Genomic DNA, 18,328 nt, shown 5'->3' on the forward strand with positions numbered 1-18,328 from the left:
CGGACAAGTCGATAAAGTTGGACAGGATCTGTACCAGCCCCAAGAGGTACACAATGCCGAGCTGATCGAGCAGCATGGACATGTACACATCGTTCAGTGAGGCCTGGGACGAGGAGGAGGCTGGGATTTGACCGACGATGATGCAGAAGGAGGCGGGGAAAAAATCGCGTAGGCGGACGTGGTGGTCGCAGAAAACTGCCACGTATGGGAGAAATGTCTTGTAGAAGACGGTAGGTGAGACTTTGATGGCACCGACATGAAAGAGGGACGCGAAGGTAGCGGTGGCTGTGACGACGGACACGACAGTGACGTCCAGGACACCGGACGATATCTTCCATCGCGCAGTCAGTTGCGCAAGGACATATGCATGTTGTGACGGTTGTTCCATGAGGAGCGGGTACGATGACTCGGGTATGATAGTTGTTGGTTGGTCGAACAAGGAAGGTCGCGGAGCCACAACCACTAGAGCTTTGATACGATGCACGTGCCACGAGTATTCAAACATACACACAGCCATCATTTTATTTGGTGGTGAGCAATGACGTACCAGTTAATGTTTTTGGAAAAGCCTAAGACATTTCCAAAACCATCGACTGCTTCTCGATAATAACAACAAATCGACTAAATGGCACGCTAAACCAGCTTGCAAGCGCCCCAGCCCACCTCGTTGACGACACGTAGCCTCAACCAAGGGGTATCGCTGCTCAGCAACATCGAAATCGCTACTCCACACAACTTGCTGACGAACCTGATACCGACACCGACTCCATTGCTCTCATATTCGACGCATTCTTGGAGGCCCAAGGTCCCGAAGGGAGCCTGACGATGGCCAACTTCAGTCCCTTCAAATTCAACATACTTTGGGCTGACGTTCCATCGTACCTCTTCAAGCACTGGAATGTCGGCTCGGGGCGGAAGTCCGAAGTGACAGCTTCGGACTTCCTTCTCATGCTGCTTACCTCGCTCAAGCATTGTGGGGCGTGGGACGTTGTTGCAACCGTGTTTAAACAGAAGGTAGCCACCTTCGAAAAGCGCGTCACGAAGTTTTTTACGGCTTTGCATCCATTTGGCATGCGAAAGTACGTGACTGCCGTGGGGGAGAAATGGACGATAAATCAACTCGATGCAGACAGCCACAAAATCAAGAACTTACCCTACGCTCGCTACGCTACGGATGTGACGTTCCAGCGGACCAATGTCCCCTCCGACTGGTATGTCGAGAAGAAACTGTTCTACAGTGGCAAGAACCACCTGTACGGTCACAAGATCGAAGCCTCGGTCCTACCGAATAGCTTTGCTATTAATTACATAGGTTACTACAAAGACAGCATTTCCGACTAGACCATCTTCGACGAGAACCTCGACTTCCACGCCGCCAACCTCTGCAAGAAAGCCACTGGCATAGAAATGGCTGACGCCGACGACCTGGGGCCTGATCGAGAACTACGTTGGGCAGTACTCGTTGACAATGGTTATCAAGGGGCCCAGTAGGATGTCCGAGCCGTGCAGTCACTCAATAAGCCCATGGGTGGAATTGTTACGTTTGAGGAACTGCGCCGGAACGACCGCATCGCCAGCGACCGTGTCATTGTCGACTTCTTCGGGTGTCTGAAGACGGTTTGGGGTGTGTGTAGCGACACCTACCGCTGGAATCGTAAGACTTACGATGTTGTGTTTCAGACCTGTTTGGCGTTCACGAATACATACGTTCGATTCCATCCCGTTCGCGCTGAAGACGGCGACGCGAACTCGCAGTACATCAACTGCTTGAACGCTATTGGCGCCAAGATGGTCAAGATCAAGAATACAGCGACATGTACCTATCGCTCGAAGCGCAAGGCGAGGCTGTCGATGGTCATGGCTTCCGAGATCTCTCTTGCTGCTGCGGATGCAGGTGGAAGTGGCACTGACATGGGCTACAACAGTGAAATCGAAAATCGCCGTGTTTCGTTCTTTTTGGGATATATCCCAAATGTGTGCTTTCGCTAGGCATATGTACTTGATTTGAATAATTTGATGCAAGTTTTATCAAAAGGTGATAGGTTAAAATTAAGCGATTGGCTCCATCTGTTAACGAATTGCCCTAATAATTAATATATATAGGTTCGAAATCGGATTTCTGTAATATTGACCATTGGAATTACAGGTAACTGCATTGGAATTGGATCAGAGTGGTACAACGACTGCATACAAATCATCATATAAAATGAAGGTGGATCAAATACAGGGTATTAAAAATATTTAATCAGATTGATTAAAATACGATACAGTGTACAATAAACAGTCTTAGATTGGTCAATAAGTAACCAATAGAGACCTCTGAAAACCATGTCGCATATTCGGCACAATCAAGCCTGCGCACAAAATGAACAGTTCCAACGGATTCAGAAGGGGGTTTACACCGGCAACCCTCCCAGCGAGCACATAGACACCAACGAATACCTGCATTACATAGTTACAACTCAACTACGTTGGGCAGGGCTTTTTCAAATGAACGTACTATCATTGAGGAGCTAACCATACCCCAAACTTTGATGACCCTCTGAATCAGTTTGAGACGCTTTTCAGCTGCCGTCTGAACCCTCTCCTCATACAACCACTCTTTGCGACATATAGACTTAAATGGGACCATAATACCCCCATCCAGGGGCTGAACTAAACTGGTTGAATTCGCCGGAAGCTGGGCCAATGTAGCAGAGCAGTTCTGCTCGACCTCAATGATTGTCTTCGCACGATCCGACACGTGGGGGTGCAGATTGTCTACCACGATGACTGTTGGTCCCTGAACCTCAAACTTCAAAATCTCTTGCAAGCAGATAGCTCAAACATCGTGGTCCATGTACGCGTGCAGCTGGACAGCATAGACCGCACCAGGTGGGTACGTCGGCAGCTCATCGTAGTCAATGGTTCCTCCAGGCGTCCCTTTCACGATGATCAACTGAGGTAGCTTTCATCCTATAGAATACATAAGTCAATGGTGCATAAGCTTTTTCTCACCGTCGGCTCAGATGCTGAGCAACACTGAAACACGGTCGGAGTGCTTTTGAGCTTCCTTGACACGCGAATGTTGCGGACGTTGTAGCGTCGGTAGAATCGTTTCGCCACAGGCTTGGGTTGCATGCTTCGTAAGTGTCATACGCGCGATATTCACTAGCCAATCATTGTTAACAATATTTGAATTTTGAAACGTTCGCGGCAGGTGTTGTTACCTTCGAATCTGACGAATGGGACTTCGCTATTTTGTCGATCACTTATTGGCTAAAATGGAACTTCCTGCATCCATTTGATATTTTTTTGGCCAAGTATAAAAATATGCAAGTACTACTGTGATCCAATTCCAATGCAGTTAGTTACCTGTACCTGTACCACGTTTGGAAATGGGTTACTAACGTTAGATTACAAAAACATCCCACTATTTCGTCGAAAAGTGAGTTGTTTGTCAATCTGTAGTGGTTTTATTTGAATGCTGAGTACTTGATAAACAAGGTTGTGACTGGTCATTCATTCATCCTCTGAGTTAGAGGTCTATTGTAAATAACTCTTTTTGTACAAGCACTGTACCGGTAGCTTAGCGGTTGGGATGTCAGAATCGTAACACAAAGGTACATGGTCAATCCCGTGATTACACAAACTTTTTTCTGTGACCTACAAATTGACTAACATTCCTCTGCATACATTCCAATTTTAGCACATCCCAAGAAAGTTCGTCCAGGTGTTTTTGATTCCGGATAGCTGTGCCAGTGAAAAAACACTAGAAAAGTTTAGGACTTAAAGTGGGAGAAATGGGCAAATCAGTACGACTTAAAGTGGGGAGCAAGCACAAGGGCCTGTTCCAAGTAGATATGTTTAGAAAAAGGAAATATTGGTTCCAAGTACAGTTTCCTACTTTTTTACCTCTTTTTGTGCGATTTATTACGCAACTCACTTACCAAAAGTAAAACAAGAGGTCCTTGACGTCTTTTCTAAATCGTGAAAAAAATTAGATAAATCGATTTTGATTGGCCCATGCTATTTCTGAAAACTACTTGGAACTTCCCCTAACACTGGGTGGTATTTACTGTTACAATTGACCTTTGATCCCGTTAATGGCATGAAACATACATTTTTACCTTGATTTGGGACGATAAACATCGTCAAACCAACATTATTCGGACACGATAAACATCATCGAATTTGGCTGAACGCCCTGTCCAAAACGTACTCGAGTTCCTTTGCGTGATCACGAGCTTGTAGTCGTTGCCTGAAGTGCACCACGCGTCGTTAGACAAGGCTCATGACGTGGCATCATGTGGACGACGTACTGGAGTGCACGCACTGGAAATTGGCCAGTGATAGTTATTTTACACCTCTGAACTACAGTGTAGGTAGGTACAAAGATTCATACAATTTGTATTTACAGTTAGTCTAATCATTGCTAAAACCACGGTTTTTAACCCGTAACCCTGTAACCCCGAAGCCCCGACACCCCGTCCCTATCTCAAATGACCACAAATCGCTAACCACAGTCAATCAACGTAACCCTTAGCAAGACTTCGTGATCCTTGTAGCCAATGAATGGCGTTGGCTCGTGAATGTGTCGTACCTACACTGTACTACGTAGTAGTGCAGAGGTGTAAAATACCTAATTCGAAGTAATACTGAACTGGTCGCACCCATGAAGCCGTTTGTGATCGAAAGTGGCCACGGGAACGATGGGCATACGGATAAACTACCACATGGCCGGATAAAAACAACGGTATTAAGAGTGAAGAGGTCAAGCTCTATCGAGCGATAGATATTGTCAAATCGATTCAAATATGGTCATCCGAAATTCTTTATCTTGGTATCAAATTCGGCGGTAAATAACGCATTTTTACAGGCAGGATTTTCCTACGATGTGGATAGCCAATCAAATAGATGAAAAACAGAAAAAAGGCGACCAATAGGACGCAGTTGATGGGAGGCTCCTATAAATCAACATGAGTACCAACAGCGATTTCACCATCGAAGGAGCGCGACGCAGTCGCATCTCAGACAGCTCCCGGCCCGGATACTTGTCCGTCATCAAGCAGGTAGTCAACTGGGCTGTTATGGCAGGGAAGCCAGAGCTCCTGATGCCAAGCACCGAGGATGGGGTCCCATGACCTTAGATCTGCGGGTGTTTGCGTACGAGAACTTTTTGGAGCTCATTGTCTGGACTGATCGGGAGCGAGATGTTGGCCTGGGCGCCCTAAACGGATACCGCAGTGCAGTCAAGAGTTTGTACATCGATCAAGGTGTTGCTCTCCCTGAGCCATATGATGGGGACATGAAGGTCATTTTTTCGGGTACATAATTCTATATTTTTCGCAAAAAGTAATATAGGTTTAGGAATTCAAAGTCCGTCGCCCAGAACCTTCAAAATGGGTCCAAGGAATTCACTGGCAAGCGTCCAATGTCGTTATCGATGCTTGAGCATCTCCGCGCGGCGAGCATGGGTCTTCCCGATTGCGGATTTACGCATCTCTACCTAGTTATCACGTGGAACTTGATGTGCCGTTCCAAATCCACGGAGACGATACGGTATAAAAATATTAGTCCTTTTAAAACATTCACGTATCGTAATCAATGATGCGGTAGATTCGAGCACATGTCGTGCGAGGGCGATGCCATTGGGTTCGTCTTTCATAAACCAAGACGAGTCAAGAAGGTAAAATACTTAACTTTGTTTTGATGGGTTTCCGTGGAATCAATTCGTTAAATTATTTGTAGGAACAAAAAACAAGGACCTAAAGCATTGCTTTGCGCATCCCTTAAAACCGCAAGTGTGCTTGTTTTTAGCATTGGGAATATACTTGGCATGCAACGCACAAATCTTGCCAAACAAACTTTTTCCTGGAGCAAACAAAAGTTACACTTTTTGTATGCAAAGTACAAATAAAAAGAATTAAAAATGGTAGGATCGCTTTGGCAAAAGCCTTGGGCGATTGTTGTCCTCCTTGCAGCGATTGGCTGCTGGGAGCCACAAAAAAGCGAACGATACTGGTACGCATTCGATCCGAAAAGGCTCGGCAACATTTGTGTCGTTGGGCAACGCAGGTGGGCCGTCCAATGTTAGTGTATGTTTGCGGTGTGGGTGGTCCTTGGACAATGTTTTGGAGCGGGCGATCAATTTAGTGGTCGTGTTGTTTGCGGGCTCCCAATAAATGGTGCTAACTTGTCTCAACTGCCCCCCCCATTTCTCCAACTTGGCGTGTCCCTTGGTCAACAATGCCTTGGCAATGGTTTATCCAAGTCTAATTGGCCAAAGTCAACTGCATGGTGTGTTGCGCCTCTTATTGGCCAGTCTCGTGCATCCCCACGATTTATTGACTGGCCAGTTCATCCTCCCCCTGTTGTCTACGCCGTTATTTGCTAGCAACGATTTGGTGTCAACCCTGCGACCTTTGGTATTTTCTGGGACCGAGTCCACGTTCTTGTTTGCCTCAGGCATCCCCCCCACATGGAGTTACTACGGCAACTGGATCGAAATGAAAAGTCGATCCAAAGTATGCCTGCTGTCGTATTAAATGGTGTTCGCCAGATCGTGGACTGCTTGTAACATCAGGCAGGCGTCTTTAGAAAGCTCTCTTTCCCAAGCTATCGCAACCGTGGTACAACAAGTACGACCTGGTGCTCCTCCATCCCCAACACCGACTAACGACGTCGATCCGAACAGCTCTGAGATTTTTTGAGGAGGCTTGTTGCACATGCTTCCGAAAGGTTTCAAATTCCCGAGTGTCGATTTGGCTACTGCATGGAGTTTATAGCGGCGTGGCAAACAGAAGATCATACCGTTCCGTAAAATATCTACTCGTGATTTGTCCCTGACATCCGAACGCAAAGAGTATTACGAATGGGAATTCATTATGGATCGAATATCTCAGTTCAACATGGACAAGCAAGGCTCACCTCCATACCCTTCGGCCAGTGCAATCTGGTAGCATCGTTTGCCGTCGTCAATGGCCTTTTGGACACTATTCCAACACGCACGTTCTCGATTTGTACGGGATGGACAACTACGTATGTCGACGGCCGCCAGACTTGTCTAACAATCGAGCCGACCTCAGATCCTCGGTCCTACCGCAAACGAAACAAGCGAGCTGCAGTGACCTAGTGAGAGCGTTTAAACAGTGATGTTAGAACATGGTGTGAGTTGGATGTGTTGTTCGTACCTTGTGGGCAGGTGGGACTGCACTCGGAGTCTTCCAGCATCGGTAGACACATACTCATAAACAGATTCATGAGAGTCGGAAAGGACATAGATATTGCATGGGCATAGTAAAGAGCCCGACGGGGTCAGACACGCTGTGCCGCCTTGCTCTTGTCAATGTCAGCGTGGAAATTGGAATGGCGCATGTGGTCTGGTTTCACGAATTGAACCAATCAAACGAACAAAACATTTTCATTCGACAAAACACATTCCACCGAAATTAGTTCCTACGAATTCCAATAATCACAATACAACAACACCGACAACCCTCCAACGCGCACAACAGAACTACCAAGTACCAACACGTACGTTATCGAGGTTGCATATTCATACATCACTACTACTAAGGTCTATCGCGTCAATACCCACTTCAACTAACGCATGTGCCAGATCTTCGTGGTCGTCGCCGCCGAGTGTCATCTCCTCCAACACTCTTGACAGCTCATCCATCTCGCGGAGGTCGGTCAGTTCGGCAGCACATGCTGCATCCATGGCTTCCCTGTCGCACGTTTGTAACATACCAGCGGCGTCGGCATGGAGCTCCACATTGCGGCCAAGCATTCCATGCTGTTGCTTCATCTCTTTTGACAGATGCGGGATCTTGTAGATGTTGTCGCCGTGGACCTTCATCGCTTCCAGAAGGCACGCCTGCAGTGTCATGGAGGTACGGTCTAATCGATCCGATGGGTACTCCTTGAAGGCATTTTCGACCTTGTCCACTAGCTCGTCGATGCTGGAGAGACTGCAGTGCAGCGAAGAACCCCAAGTCCAAGACGTTGAAGTCAGGAGAGTTCGGCGGTTGCGGCTCAAGTCGGAAAGTCCAGCCGGCTGACTTGTAGGTATCGAACGATTGCTGGAGACGCTTTTCTGACACAGTCACATGAGTCTTCGCCTTGTCATGCTGCAGGATGATGTCCCTCGTGTCGCCAGGCCACTTTCGCACGATTGCAGACAAGACCTTTTCGAGGAGGTAATTCCGGTAGACGTCCTTTGTGACATTGACAGTTTTGGTTTCGAGCGTCCCAGCAGATCGATTGGCGCTTGACCGTTGGCCAGCGGCGAGTGTGGTAAAGGGCCATCTTGCCGTCCCACCACTCGCAGCTGTCTTCCTGGTACCGAGGGCGCGCAACCGCAGCAAGAAACATGACCTACGTAATATATCGCTTACTCTTGCACTTTCTGTCATTCTCGCTTTCGCCAGGAACGAGGTAGTATTTTTGGTCTTGTCCGGTCAGATAAAACCATTTTTCGTCTAAGTGAACATGGTTTAGCATTTCCGACATTTCGAAGTTGGGTTTGACAAAATCGAGGGCATATTTCAGTCGACAGTATTTGTTTGCGCTCGTCAAAATCGGCCGGATTGCACTTGAATGCGCACGAAGGAGTCCCTTTTTCAAATACCGTTGGAGCGATCCAAAGCTAATTCCTACGTGGATCAACAATATCAAACCGTTACTCCAATAAATAAAAATCCAATCAATATTTAAACCGGTTTGACAAGCCAGTGACCTTAACGTTGTCCTGTAACACAGTGGCACTGCAAGGAGTTTTTCCTTCACTTGAGATGGAGTGTGCGCGACTTTACGACCTACTCGCCCTTTCTTCTGACTGGCAACGTTGACCTGCATGCACCACTTGTTAACATTTATACAACACAAATGTATTAACCTCTATAGATCACCTGCATGTTGCCGTCGCAAATGCCCTGTGCTTTTGCACGTGCCAATATACGGCGAATGCATGACACATGGCAGCTGTACTTGGCAGCGAGCTCGGAGCTTAACCCTTTAGGCATCTTGGTCATGAAGGTGCCATTGCTGCGCATCAGAGACTCTCGCAGGATTGCCTCGTGCTCAGTGTTTGTCAACTCGCGCCGACCTGGCGCCATTTGTAAGTGAGGCAAGGCAACAAGTTGGAGTGTTGATCAGTAGAATGTATGTTTTTACGTATATGTATGATGACGAGAAAACTCGGAAATCAAATCGTCCAGGTCAGCATTTGCCTCTACAAATACATGATTTTGAAGCCTGTTTCGCGCTCTTTCGGCTGGTCCAATCAGAGTGACGAACTTTGCTTTCAGGGGGGACGAAGATGATTTTGAATTTCACCTCGTATTTTAATTTGATGTCATGTCTACCGTCGTAAAACTCGCCCAAGTAAAATGGATTAGAGGGAGTATGTTCAAGAACCAATCAAACGGCCCAAAATCATTTGAAGCAAACCTTTGCAAATAAATATCCTCTTTATGTCTATCCGGAAAAGGGAGAATCCTAACAACAGAAGTGTCGTAAACTAATTCTCAAAATGGTATCAAATTTGCTTGGTTTTTGATGTATTTCTCTTGCATTACGACTGCAAAACACAATATAATCGGTATGTGTCTGTAAAGCATTATTTCAGCTATAATCTCCAAGTTTCGGAGGTTGAAAAAGTTGCCTGAGCGTGGAGATTTGGAAATTTTCCAGAGCCGCATTCCACTGATGTGTCTTAAATTGATTTTTTACATTATACAAGATTAAATAGCATCAAATAGACTCAAATGCTATTTGGCGAAATGACTCACAAGTCCAAATTTGGGTGAAATGCACAATATTGTCAAATCGAAAGAATCGAATGTCGTAGGAGAATGGATTAAAGAACCACATAAGCCAATCAAATTCACGTACTATCTAATTTCTGCCAATCCAAGCGTTTGATCGCATAGGGCAATCGAATGATATTTGGCAAATGACTCACAAGTCCAAACTTGGATGAAATGCACAATATACTTCAAAGTATTAGGGAGATTTGGGAGATGACTTCTCTTTTTACTTTTTCCGTAAAAATTGAAAGCAAAGGAAAAGCAAGGGATTATTATCCCTAGCGTACCTGTAGACTAGATGGAGCCAAATTCGTGAACTTCGTGGATGATCAGCGAGTTCATGGTGAAGTGGTCCAATGGGTCATTCGCCGTTGTAGCAGGCTAGTAGGGACGGCACAGGCATAGGAAGCATCGAAATGATTCAAACTTATGTTGTGTTAGTTCAGTTGTTCTATCTGTAGGGCAGTTTGGAAGGCGTTCTTCAAATTTCAACACGTCCTTCGAATTTCCCAATTTTCCATATCAAAGACAATAGAGGCGAGACATCTGATTGGCTAATATCCACTTGATCCTTTCCAGTTACAAAATCGAATGGATTACAGCCAATAAGCGATAAATAAATTCGGAGCGACCAATGGCAGAGTTGATGCCGGTTCGGTCGGTGAGAATGGATCGAAGGTCCGGAAAGTCATACGGTACCGAATCTCCAATAGTGAAGTGGCCTTTCAAGAGCAGATCCCAATATGTAGGTAGGTCATCGAAGGTGGTACAGTAGATGTACGTGCTGTCGTTGTCCAGTGCTAGTACGACGTAGTACTATTAATAGTAACGTTACTTGTACTATTAATACTATTAATAGTACTGTAATAGTACGCATAACCTGATCTTGAAGGGCACAGTCCTAATACAAAGTACTTCGATGTAGTACAACGATACTTGAAAATGGATCCAAGAATTGTTTTGATGTTGCCGGTCAGCCAACGCGTTAAAGTTGGCGCGTGCAGAATTGTATACGGTTTGTACCTACAATGCTCATTTTTGGGTTGATCTCTCGGGTAGAGCCATATACTTGAACGTGAGTGCGTTGGAGATGGGGTGTAGCGACGTGTGAATCTACAACGTAGGTGTGGCGGTTTTACCAGGGGTCTAATAGAATCTATTAAGAAATACACGGTGGAAGGCCAGCAAACCTCGTAAATGAAGCACGAGGATACATAGCGGGTAGTTAACCCACCCACTGTATTATTTATACCGATCAGCCCTGATGGACACGTGGACGTTGTGGTGGCAACATCAGCTCGCGTAATAACTATTCCACGTTCCACGTTTAAAAAGCTCACTGAAAAAGGGAATTGGTGGCATTTGATTGGCTAAAATATCATTTTCTTGGCCCACATGGAACAGCCATACAAATTTCAAGTTTAAATTGCTTAATGCATGCGTTGCCAACGCCTTTCTCTACCTCTGTACAGTAGGCCGTGCGTTTCAAACTTGGTCCAAACGTGTACTTTATTGAATGGCGAGGGTGCCTCGACCGAGGGAATTCCAGGGGTTGGTGAAGGCATCCTACCGGTACATACACCGCAGTCGACTACGTAGAGGACGAGGTCTAACACTAAACTAGAATTCTAAGGGTATTGTGCGTGGATGCAGCTTATGCTACCGGTACTGTACCGTACAGTAGTTAAACAAGGGGGAGGTTCATGCGAGTTTTCGCGTTTCACATCCACAGACAATGCAATGTCACACACCAACGAAATAAGACTTACACGGGTACAGTAAAGGAGAAGAGCAACGTGGACCCGACCAGCATTCATTAAAGTACCCTATCCGGTTTTAGATGCCTTTCATGTGAGCAACTGCTTGGAGATGCTGACCACCTGATTGAGGCCAGCGTGATGACCCAGCAGCCTCGTGTCCTTGACCAGCATCTCAATACGAATAAAATGTCATACATCCAATTCCGCTGCCGAGGCCACGTTGGTTCTTGACGCGCGGTTCCATGGACTCCCAATTCCCATCCCACGGCGACGACGGATGCAACCAGTCGCAACCATTTGAAATCCACTTTACAGCGTCCAACTTTCGGCCGCAATACCAACGCAACAACAAAAAGGGCGGGCTGAAGAACTTGCGGTGCTTTCCAAACTGTTGTAGCGGCACGCACGCGACCACGGGCTTCTGCGGGGGCAGCGTCCTCGTGGGGGTGCGCCCTGAACATGTCCGCGGGCGGCGCCAACTCGCCATCTACGCTGAGTTTTGCTGCGTCGTCGACGGTCACCCACAAGGTCACGCGGCTCTGCATGACACGTTCACCCAAGCCCAGATCCACCACCTGTCCAACAAGGACGCAAACATACATGCCCCGTGGTATACTGGCGACGTCCTGCAAGGGTCCCACGACGAAGGGTACATCTACAGCATCAACACATTCAAGCGCGGATGGCACTACGGATGGACAAGTAATCGGCACACGAGCGTGACGCAGCACGTGCTGTGTGTGTATGCGTTTGAGCTACAAGACGACACTCTGTCGTCTAACAATGCCCACTGGACATGCATTTGCGCGTCGCCGAGCCCCCAGTTTCAACTGTACTGCCGACGACGAGCCAAGGCGCGAGTAGCCACGCCACGGACTTCGTTGGATGATGCACTGGTCAAAGTTGAAAGCCCAGACGAAGCCGACGACGACGACGACAGCATCGACCTCCATGAACCCCCCAAGAAACACCGACGGAGCCTCGACTTTGACGAGATGCACGCGTTTGGCGACCCGTACGAGTACCCCCCCACAGGACACTACTATCCCCCTGAGGGTGGCCTCCAACATGGGGATCGGCAAGATGGAACCACGGACCGAGAGTTTTTGTTGCCGCCGTCCTGTGTCATGGAGATCCCAGAGCTGGTCGAATTTTGTAATATGCAAAACGATTAAAAGTCAATGCGGGGACGAACCTTTTTAGGTTGAACTTGTACCTAGATGTCTCTAATTCGACAAAAATACCCAATCACCATGGGTTAAAAAAAAATTCGTCCAATGAAATATAAGGCCTGTGCGTTTTCAAAGTGCCGCTTGGAGCTGTACCGGTTTGGATGAGATTTCACTGACATTTTGATAGGTAGGTAGGTGTATTGAAGCAGGGTATGTACTGTACGGTAGTACTACTGGTCAAGCGTTCTTGTCGATATACAGTACCAGTACAGTAGACCACTACGTTTTGGTTGAAACCATGGTAACAGGGACACATCTCTCTGTAGTTGTGCCATGAGTTGTTAATAACTTTATGTAGTAGTTATTTGCAGGGTGACTCGTTCCGATTTTGGCTGTGGCTTGTGACTTGATCAGATGACTGGTGGTGGTCGTCGTTGTACTCGAAGCTCGGAAGGAAGCATCGTCTGCGTACTAATCCAACGCATGACGACGCAGTAATGTTCACATGTGTGTGTGGCCACTACAAGTTCACTTTACATGCATGCAACGGAAGTGCAGTACAGTACAGATGGACACTGGTGGTGCACGTCGGATGAGACCGTGTCCCAGATGGTACTTGGCAACTGATACTGTGTCGACCGTCATGTTACATCTGTGACGTGGTGGACTCATTCTAAGCTTACATCAGGCCATCATCATCACATGCAGCCCTTCCATTGTGCACCGCAACAACCCGAAATATCTCGTTGGTGATGCAAAGCTGACGGTCTTGATGACTCGTCGCATATCACGCCATAATATACCGCAATCGCATAACGTGTCCGACCATTGATCGGCCAACGTTTTTTCATTTTTAATCTCAATTATTTCGGTTGTTTTTTGTTTTCCGAGTGGGAATGATACATTTTCGGATAGGTAATGATGAGTACTTTAAGAATAACTCGAAGGATATTGACTTAAACAGTTTAGGAATGTACAGGGTTTTTTTGAAGTTGAGCACTTTACACAGTCGACCATTGATGGGCCAACTTTTATACTTGAACTAAGTAGTTAGGGCTGGGCTGGATGCCACCCCATAAAATTATGCCATAAACCGTTTTGGCAAGTCTGCAAAATTTCCCAAAGTCTCCTATCCCATGAAATAAAGGAGAAAAGAAATATTTACCAAGTTGTCTGGATGCCAGTTGAATTATGGAAAAATTATTCGATTTCCGATTGACTGTGAAGTGCAAGACTTCAACATGAACAGAATCGGGTGTTTTATGCCATACAACACCCGATTCTCAAGAAAACTGTGGCATAAAGTTTTGAACTTTGGTCGCATCCAGATGCACAAAATCTCGAAAAATGGAATATTTTGATTTTGGCAACTTTTCTTCGAAAAACGGCTATTTTATGCCATTTTTGTGGCATCCAGACCCCGGCCTTAGTCATTTTGGAAATAAACCAACGTTATCTCATTTGTGGGATATTTAGCCCCACATCGCAGGGTTACAGTAGCTCCACCAAAGTTTTTAACACTTGGTCGTTCGGTTACCGTGTATACAGTATGCTCCTCAAAGCAAACTGACGGTAATCTGTCCAATTCTAGTGCATACTGCGTACAATTAATACCAGTATCGAACCCCCCAGCTTTTTGTTGCTTGGAGGTCCGAGTACGTCGATGGGTTATTATATTCGTGGCAGTGTCCAGGTGATGTCGTTGGGATCAACAAGGATTAGTGCTCAAGAAACACCACAGTGCACGTAATGTCATCGTGGACACTCCGCCGCGCCGGCCCCTTTACCAGCGCTAGCAACTCGTGCATCGGCATGCCTTCCCTTCGCGCCGCCTATATCATCTCCATGGATGCATGCATGCATCAACGAATGTACCTCTTCTAGCGCCATGTGGACCAACGCTGCACTTGCCGACGGAATCGGGTGGTCGAGGACATGTTGCGATGTCGACACTACCGACATTCCATTTTAGTGTGTGTACATGTTTGCCAAATGATGGCTATTTAAACGATCGCCCATATACCGTAATTCGACACGACTTGGACGGCCAAGAGCGGGGGTACGACTTCCCACAGTCCGTCGCTGGCCAGAATCACAAACTTGTCTTGCTTGGTCAAGATGTGCACCACCACATCGGGTTCTACCCATCCAAAACGGTTAACTTATTGTCAAAACTTGACAAGTTTGAGGAAAGTTATAGCAAGTACCAGCCGTGATATACGGGACTTTGGGCTTGTATGGCATGGAACTGAACTCGTCGGCTTTCAAATACCAGTCGCCCAGCGCCCGCGTGACCATGAGGCTGCCCGCGACGCGCTTATTCGCGCCTCCGTATTCCGCCACGTGTCGAAGCTGGTCGTCGTGGCTTAACCGGATCGCATTCCGGTCGTTGCTGCGTTCAATCACTGCCAAGACACACCAACTATTAATATGAGCACTCGATGTTTTGATACATTGTTGTGATTATTCTACACTGGAGCGACATGGAGAACGAATTGACCACAACCAAATACAGTACAGAATGAATCATCGCAGAGGAAGGAAGAATTGAGCCAATCAGATTGCAGCAAATAACCACCAATATTGAATTAGTGTGTGACTGAAATTAGTGTGAACACAATCACCACAGGATAACGTTTTACATACAAAATGATTCAGTAAGTTACAAAAAATCGAATTTGGCGATGTTTGCATCGCAAAAGCCCAATATTTTGAGTCAAAGGACAATATACCTAGTTTGACTTCGTCGGGGTTGTTGCAGTCGTGCAACGTACTCAGGACCTTGGCATCCCATTCAAAGTTCTGGCCGTGTAAGGGCGTGCATTCGCGCTCGAGTCCTAACACGGCTTGGCAGTCGCCCACATTCGCGATGTACAGTCGATCTCCTACACGTTTCGGGCCGTTAGTCGTTAGTGTATTGGCATTCCAACAACACGTGGTCACGGGACAATACCGTCAAAGACAGCAGTGACGGCACAGGATCCAGTGTTGCAGTACCCCCGGGAAGCTTTCACCGTCGGACCATACGCCGTCAGCTTGTCTTTAAGCAGCTGGTCGCATTCAAGATACGACTGTCGCAATAACTCCTTCGTCGACGACTGGCATGACGACGACGCCTTTCGCTTGCTCGGTACGACCACGACCGCTGTATTGTCTTTGAAATCATGCTCGTTCGTGGCCGTGTCGTGTTGACGAAGATGCAACGCGTCTTGGACGAGTCGACCGAGGGTGTCGTGGATAAAGTTCACGGCGATGTCGCCGCCATGGCCGTCGTACACGGCGTACATGGCGACGTCCCCGTCCACCCAATGCTCGCTCCGATCTTCACCTAGCTGATTCCCTTCGTAACTCGTCGTGCAATGACGCAACCTGTACTTTTCCAACTGCCGAATGGAAGAGACGGACGTTGCGACTTCCATCTTCGCGCCTTTGGGGGTCCATCCGCAGTACCATGGCACGTTCAAGTCGTCGAACGCGATCTCTTCCTTTGCACACACAGCGGCAAATCCGACTACAGCGCTTGGGGCCGCGACATTTTGGCTTGCCCGATGCAATGTCGCTAGCAAGTCGTCACCGTTTTCCACCAATTCCACGAGCACCAAGACGGACATAGCGGAAGCGTCTCCTGCGTTTCGACTTTGGATCTCGGTGCGAAGGAGGGAGATACCGCAGTCGCAATGCATTGCCAATGCACCTGCCAACGCCAACAGCTGCGGAGACGTGTCCCAGCCGACTCCAACATGCGTGAACTTGGTCCCATCGAAATGCCGTTGGAGCTGCGTGGAGAAGGCCTTGACCCCGTCGGACGAAGCGATCAGCTTGGTCAGATTGAGGCCGCATGGAGTGAGCCGCAGAAGTGCCGCCCAATTCGCCGCGTCTTTCGCGCGCTTTCGACTCATGGAACCAACGGAAGAAAAGTCAAAATGCCGGATACCGTTTTGAATGGTATCCGTACGCGACATTTAAAATCTGCATCAAATTTATTGGCAAAAGAAATCAAAATCGCAAGGAAATGTTTCAATTATCCGGATACCAAACCTTTCCGGAGAGTGGTCTCAAAAGTACCAAGATTCTCGTGGTTGCATTCTGTCAAGTCTTGTATCAGCGGTGTCGCCGCGTGGACGTCACAGTCGCCATGGACGATGCATTAAGTTGGGTTCTCCTTCCTGGAATTGGACTGTTCTTTGGACTCAGTGTATGGGCATATGTGTGTCTCCGGGGTGAACTGGTCGGACAAGGGCAGAATGGCTCCGAATCCTCGGCCGGATCCGAGACGAGAAAGCAGTTCTTCACACTCTTGCTTCTGTCGGCTGGTACACGCTTTGTCAGCCTCTCTGTGGATATGCTAGCTGTGTCCTTGACTCCAGACGCCACTTCTGAGGCGGCATTGATCTCGGACGACGCCAACACCTACGCATGGCTGGTACGTCCTGCTATCTCATATACCCGTTTGGCACTTGATCGTCCAGTTGCTATTATAGTCTTCGATCGTGTCGCTACTCCCCGCGCTCTTCTTTGTGTCGACGTACTCGCTCTTGATCTTGTTTTACGCGCAGCTGTGCACTGCGGCCGTGTACACATCGAGCATCCCCGTGCACAAAGGCATCTACGTGATCTGCAACCTGCTGCTATACCTGGGCTTCCTCGTCCTCTTGGCTCTCTGCACGACGTCGTCCATGTTCTGGCAGTGGACGCAGGGCATCCTCGGCGCGTTCTACTTCCTCGGACTCCTTGCCGTGCTGTACTACTCGCTCCAGCTCATCTTGTTCTTCAAAACGAGTCACCCTGACGACGAATTCTTCTTCGATATGCATCTGCATCGTGGGCTCACGCCACGGCAAATCGTCATTCAGCGGGTAAGCGACCCATGTCCCTTCCAATCTACCTTCACTTACGCAACGGATGATGTAGATCATGTGGGTATGCATCATGTGTTGCATTCTGTTCTGCGGTCAAAGCGTCTACCTCGTTGGCATCGCCACTGGACTCGTGCCGTCGATCCATTATCGGACTCCCGCCGGGGTGTCACCGTACGCGTTTGAAGTGGGTTTTTATATTGTAACGGAATTCCTCCCCTGTGCGCTGCTGCTATGCTTCACCCGACGGAACCCCCTCAACGACAACCCCCCCCACAAACTGGCCGATCATTTGGACCATAGTCTTCTACTCCCTGAGGCCAGCGGATCCAACCGCCCTGACGAAGCATCGTACCTGTATCAGGTATATATATATATAGATTATTGGGGGTTTACACCGAGATTTGTGGGGTACTAGAATCCACCCCGGCCGTATTTTCCGCGAAACAACAGCAGCGGCGTCTTTGACCGATCTCCCGCCGCGGCATCAGCCACCAAGTCGGCGTCGTTTGTCTAACTTAACGAGATGTTTGTTTGCCTGTCAAGAAGCTTGTGATATACTACCGTATACCCCCCGCTTCAGTACCTACGATTTCTCGGGTTGGACCTGTACCGGTTTGGAACATATCGGCCAATGACGAACATTTTCATGGTTCAGGTTGGGCGTGTACCTAGTTGCCTCTAATTGGACAGAAATATCCAATCGCCATGCGTTAATTATTTTCATCCAATGAAATATAAGCCCTGTG

At 47.6% G+C, this 18,328-nt stretch overlaps 8 protein-coding genes across 10 annotated transcripts; 4 read left to right on the forward strand and 4 right to left on the reverse strand.

Annotated features, from left to right (window-relative positions):
• Nucleotides 1-34: 34 nt before the first annotated feature.
• On the reverse strand, nt 35-505 carry H257_18559 (hypothetical protein; the record flags this gene model as incomplete). The annotated part of the gene is made up of 1 exon (XM_009847650.1): nt 35-505. A coding segment is annotated over one exon (471 nt), but the record flags the coding sequence as incomplete, so codon positions are not given.
• Nucleotides 506-825: 320 nt separating this feature from the next.
• On the forward strand, nt 826-1,989 carry H257_18560 (hypothetical protein; the record flags this gene model as incomplete). Its single annotated transcript, XM_009847651.1, has 4 exons — nt 826-1,278; nt 1,342-1,455; nt 1,492-1,617; nt 1,681-1,989. The coding sequence occupies 4 exons, from the start codon at nt 826-828 to the stop codon at nt 1,987-1,989; spliced, it is 1,002 nt and encodes a 333-aa protein (XP_009845953.1).
• Nucleotides 1,990-2,821: 832 nt separating this feature from the next.
• Nucleotides 2,822-3,120, reverse strand: H257_18561 (hypothetical protein; the record flags this gene model as incomplete). Its single annotated transcript, XM_009847652.1, has 2 exons — nt 2,822-2,938; nt 2,998-3,120. The coding sequence occupies 2 exons, from the start codon at nt 3,118-3,120 to the stop codon at nt 2,822-2,824; spliced, it is 240 nt and encodes a 79-aa protein (XP_009845954.1).
• A 1,838-nt stretch (nt 3,121-4,958) lies between these two features.
• On the forward strand, nt 4,959-6,527 carry H257_18562 (hypothetical protein; the record flags this gene model as incomplete). Its single annotated transcript, XM_009847653.1, has 5 exons — nt 4,959-5,035; nt 5,077-5,293; nt 5,372-5,541; nt 5,599-5,634; nt 6,305-6,527. The coding sequence occupies 5 exons, from the start codon at nt 4,959-4,961 to the stop codon at nt 6,525-6,527; spliced, it is 723 nt and encodes a 240-aa protein (XP_009845955.1).
• Nucleotides 6,528-6,880: 353 nt separating this feature from the next.
• On the reverse strand, nt 6,881-9,098 carry H257_18563 (hypothetical protein; the record flags this gene model as incomplete). The annotated part of the gene is made up of 6 exons (XM_009847654.1): nt 6,881-6,974; nt 7,082-7,110; nt 7,173-7,202; nt 7,544-7,881; nt 7,922-8,358; nt 8,971-9,098. The coding sequence occupies 6 exons, from the start codon at nt 9,096-9,098 to the stop codon at nt 6,881-6,883; spliced, it is 1,056 nt and encodes a 351-aa protein (XP_009845956.1).
• A 2,643-nt stretch (nt 9,099-11,741) lies between these two features.
• Nucleotides 11,742-12,820, forward strand: H257_18564 (hypothetical protein). The gene has a single exon (XM_009847655.1). It carries the CDS (start codon nt 11,794-11,796, stop codon nt 12,724-12,726), a length of 933 nt encoding a protein of 310 aa, XP_009845957.1. The 5' UTR covers nt 11,742-11,793; the 3' UTR covers nt 12,727-12,820.
• Nucleotides 12,821-14,179: 1,359 nt separating this feature from the next.
• H257_18565 lies at nt 14,180-16,641 on the reverse strand. Of its 2 annotated transcripts, XM_009847656.1 has the most exons (6): nt 15,677-16,641; nt 15,456-15,608; nt 14,931-15,128; nt 14,747-14,863; nt 14,599-14,675; nt 14,180-14,555 (listed from the first exon to the last, which is right to left on the reverse strand). In XM_009847656.1, exons 1-6 carry the CDS (start codon nt 16,620-16,622, stop codon nt 14,442-14,444), a joined length of 1,605 nt encoding a protein of 534 aa, XP_009845958.1. In that variant the 5' UTR covers nt 16,623-16,641; the 3' UTR covers nt 14,180-14,441. The 2 variants fall into 2 exon arrangements, with proteins under 2 accessions (XP_009845958.1, XP_009845959.1); XM_009847657.1 differs by lacking the exons at nt 14,180-14,555; nt 14,599-14,675 and having other exon boundaries at nt 14,707-14,863.
• Nucleotides 16,642-16,795: 154 nt separating this feature from the next.
• H257_18566 lies at nt 16,796-18,127 on the forward strand. 2 transcript variants are annotated; one of them, XM_009847658.1, is made up of 4 exons: nt 16,796-17,146; nt 17,205-17,579; nt 17,635-17,943; nt 17,998-18,127. In XM_009847658.1, the coding sequence occupies exons 1-4, from the start codon at nt 16,859-16,861 to the stop codon at nt 18,094-18,096; spliced, it is 1,071 nt and encodes a 356-aa protein (XP_009845960.1). In that variant the 5' UTR covers nt 16,796-16,858; the 3' UTR covers nt 18,097-18,127. The 2 variants fall into 2 exon arrangements, with proteins under 2 accessions (XP_009845960.1, XP_009845961.1); XM_009847659.1 differs by having other exon boundaries at nt 17,635-17,998.
• The last annotated feature ends 201 nt before the right edge of the window (nt 18,128-18,328 follow it).

Source organism: Aphanomyces astaci (assembly GCF_000520075.1).
Source record: "Aphanomyces astaci strain APO3 unplaced genomic scaffold supercont1.177, whole genome shotgun sequence".
In the NCBI taxonomy this organism is placed as follows: Eukaryota; Oomycota; class Saprolegniomycetes; order Saprolegniales; family Verrucalvaceae; genus Aphanomyces; species Aphanomyces astaci.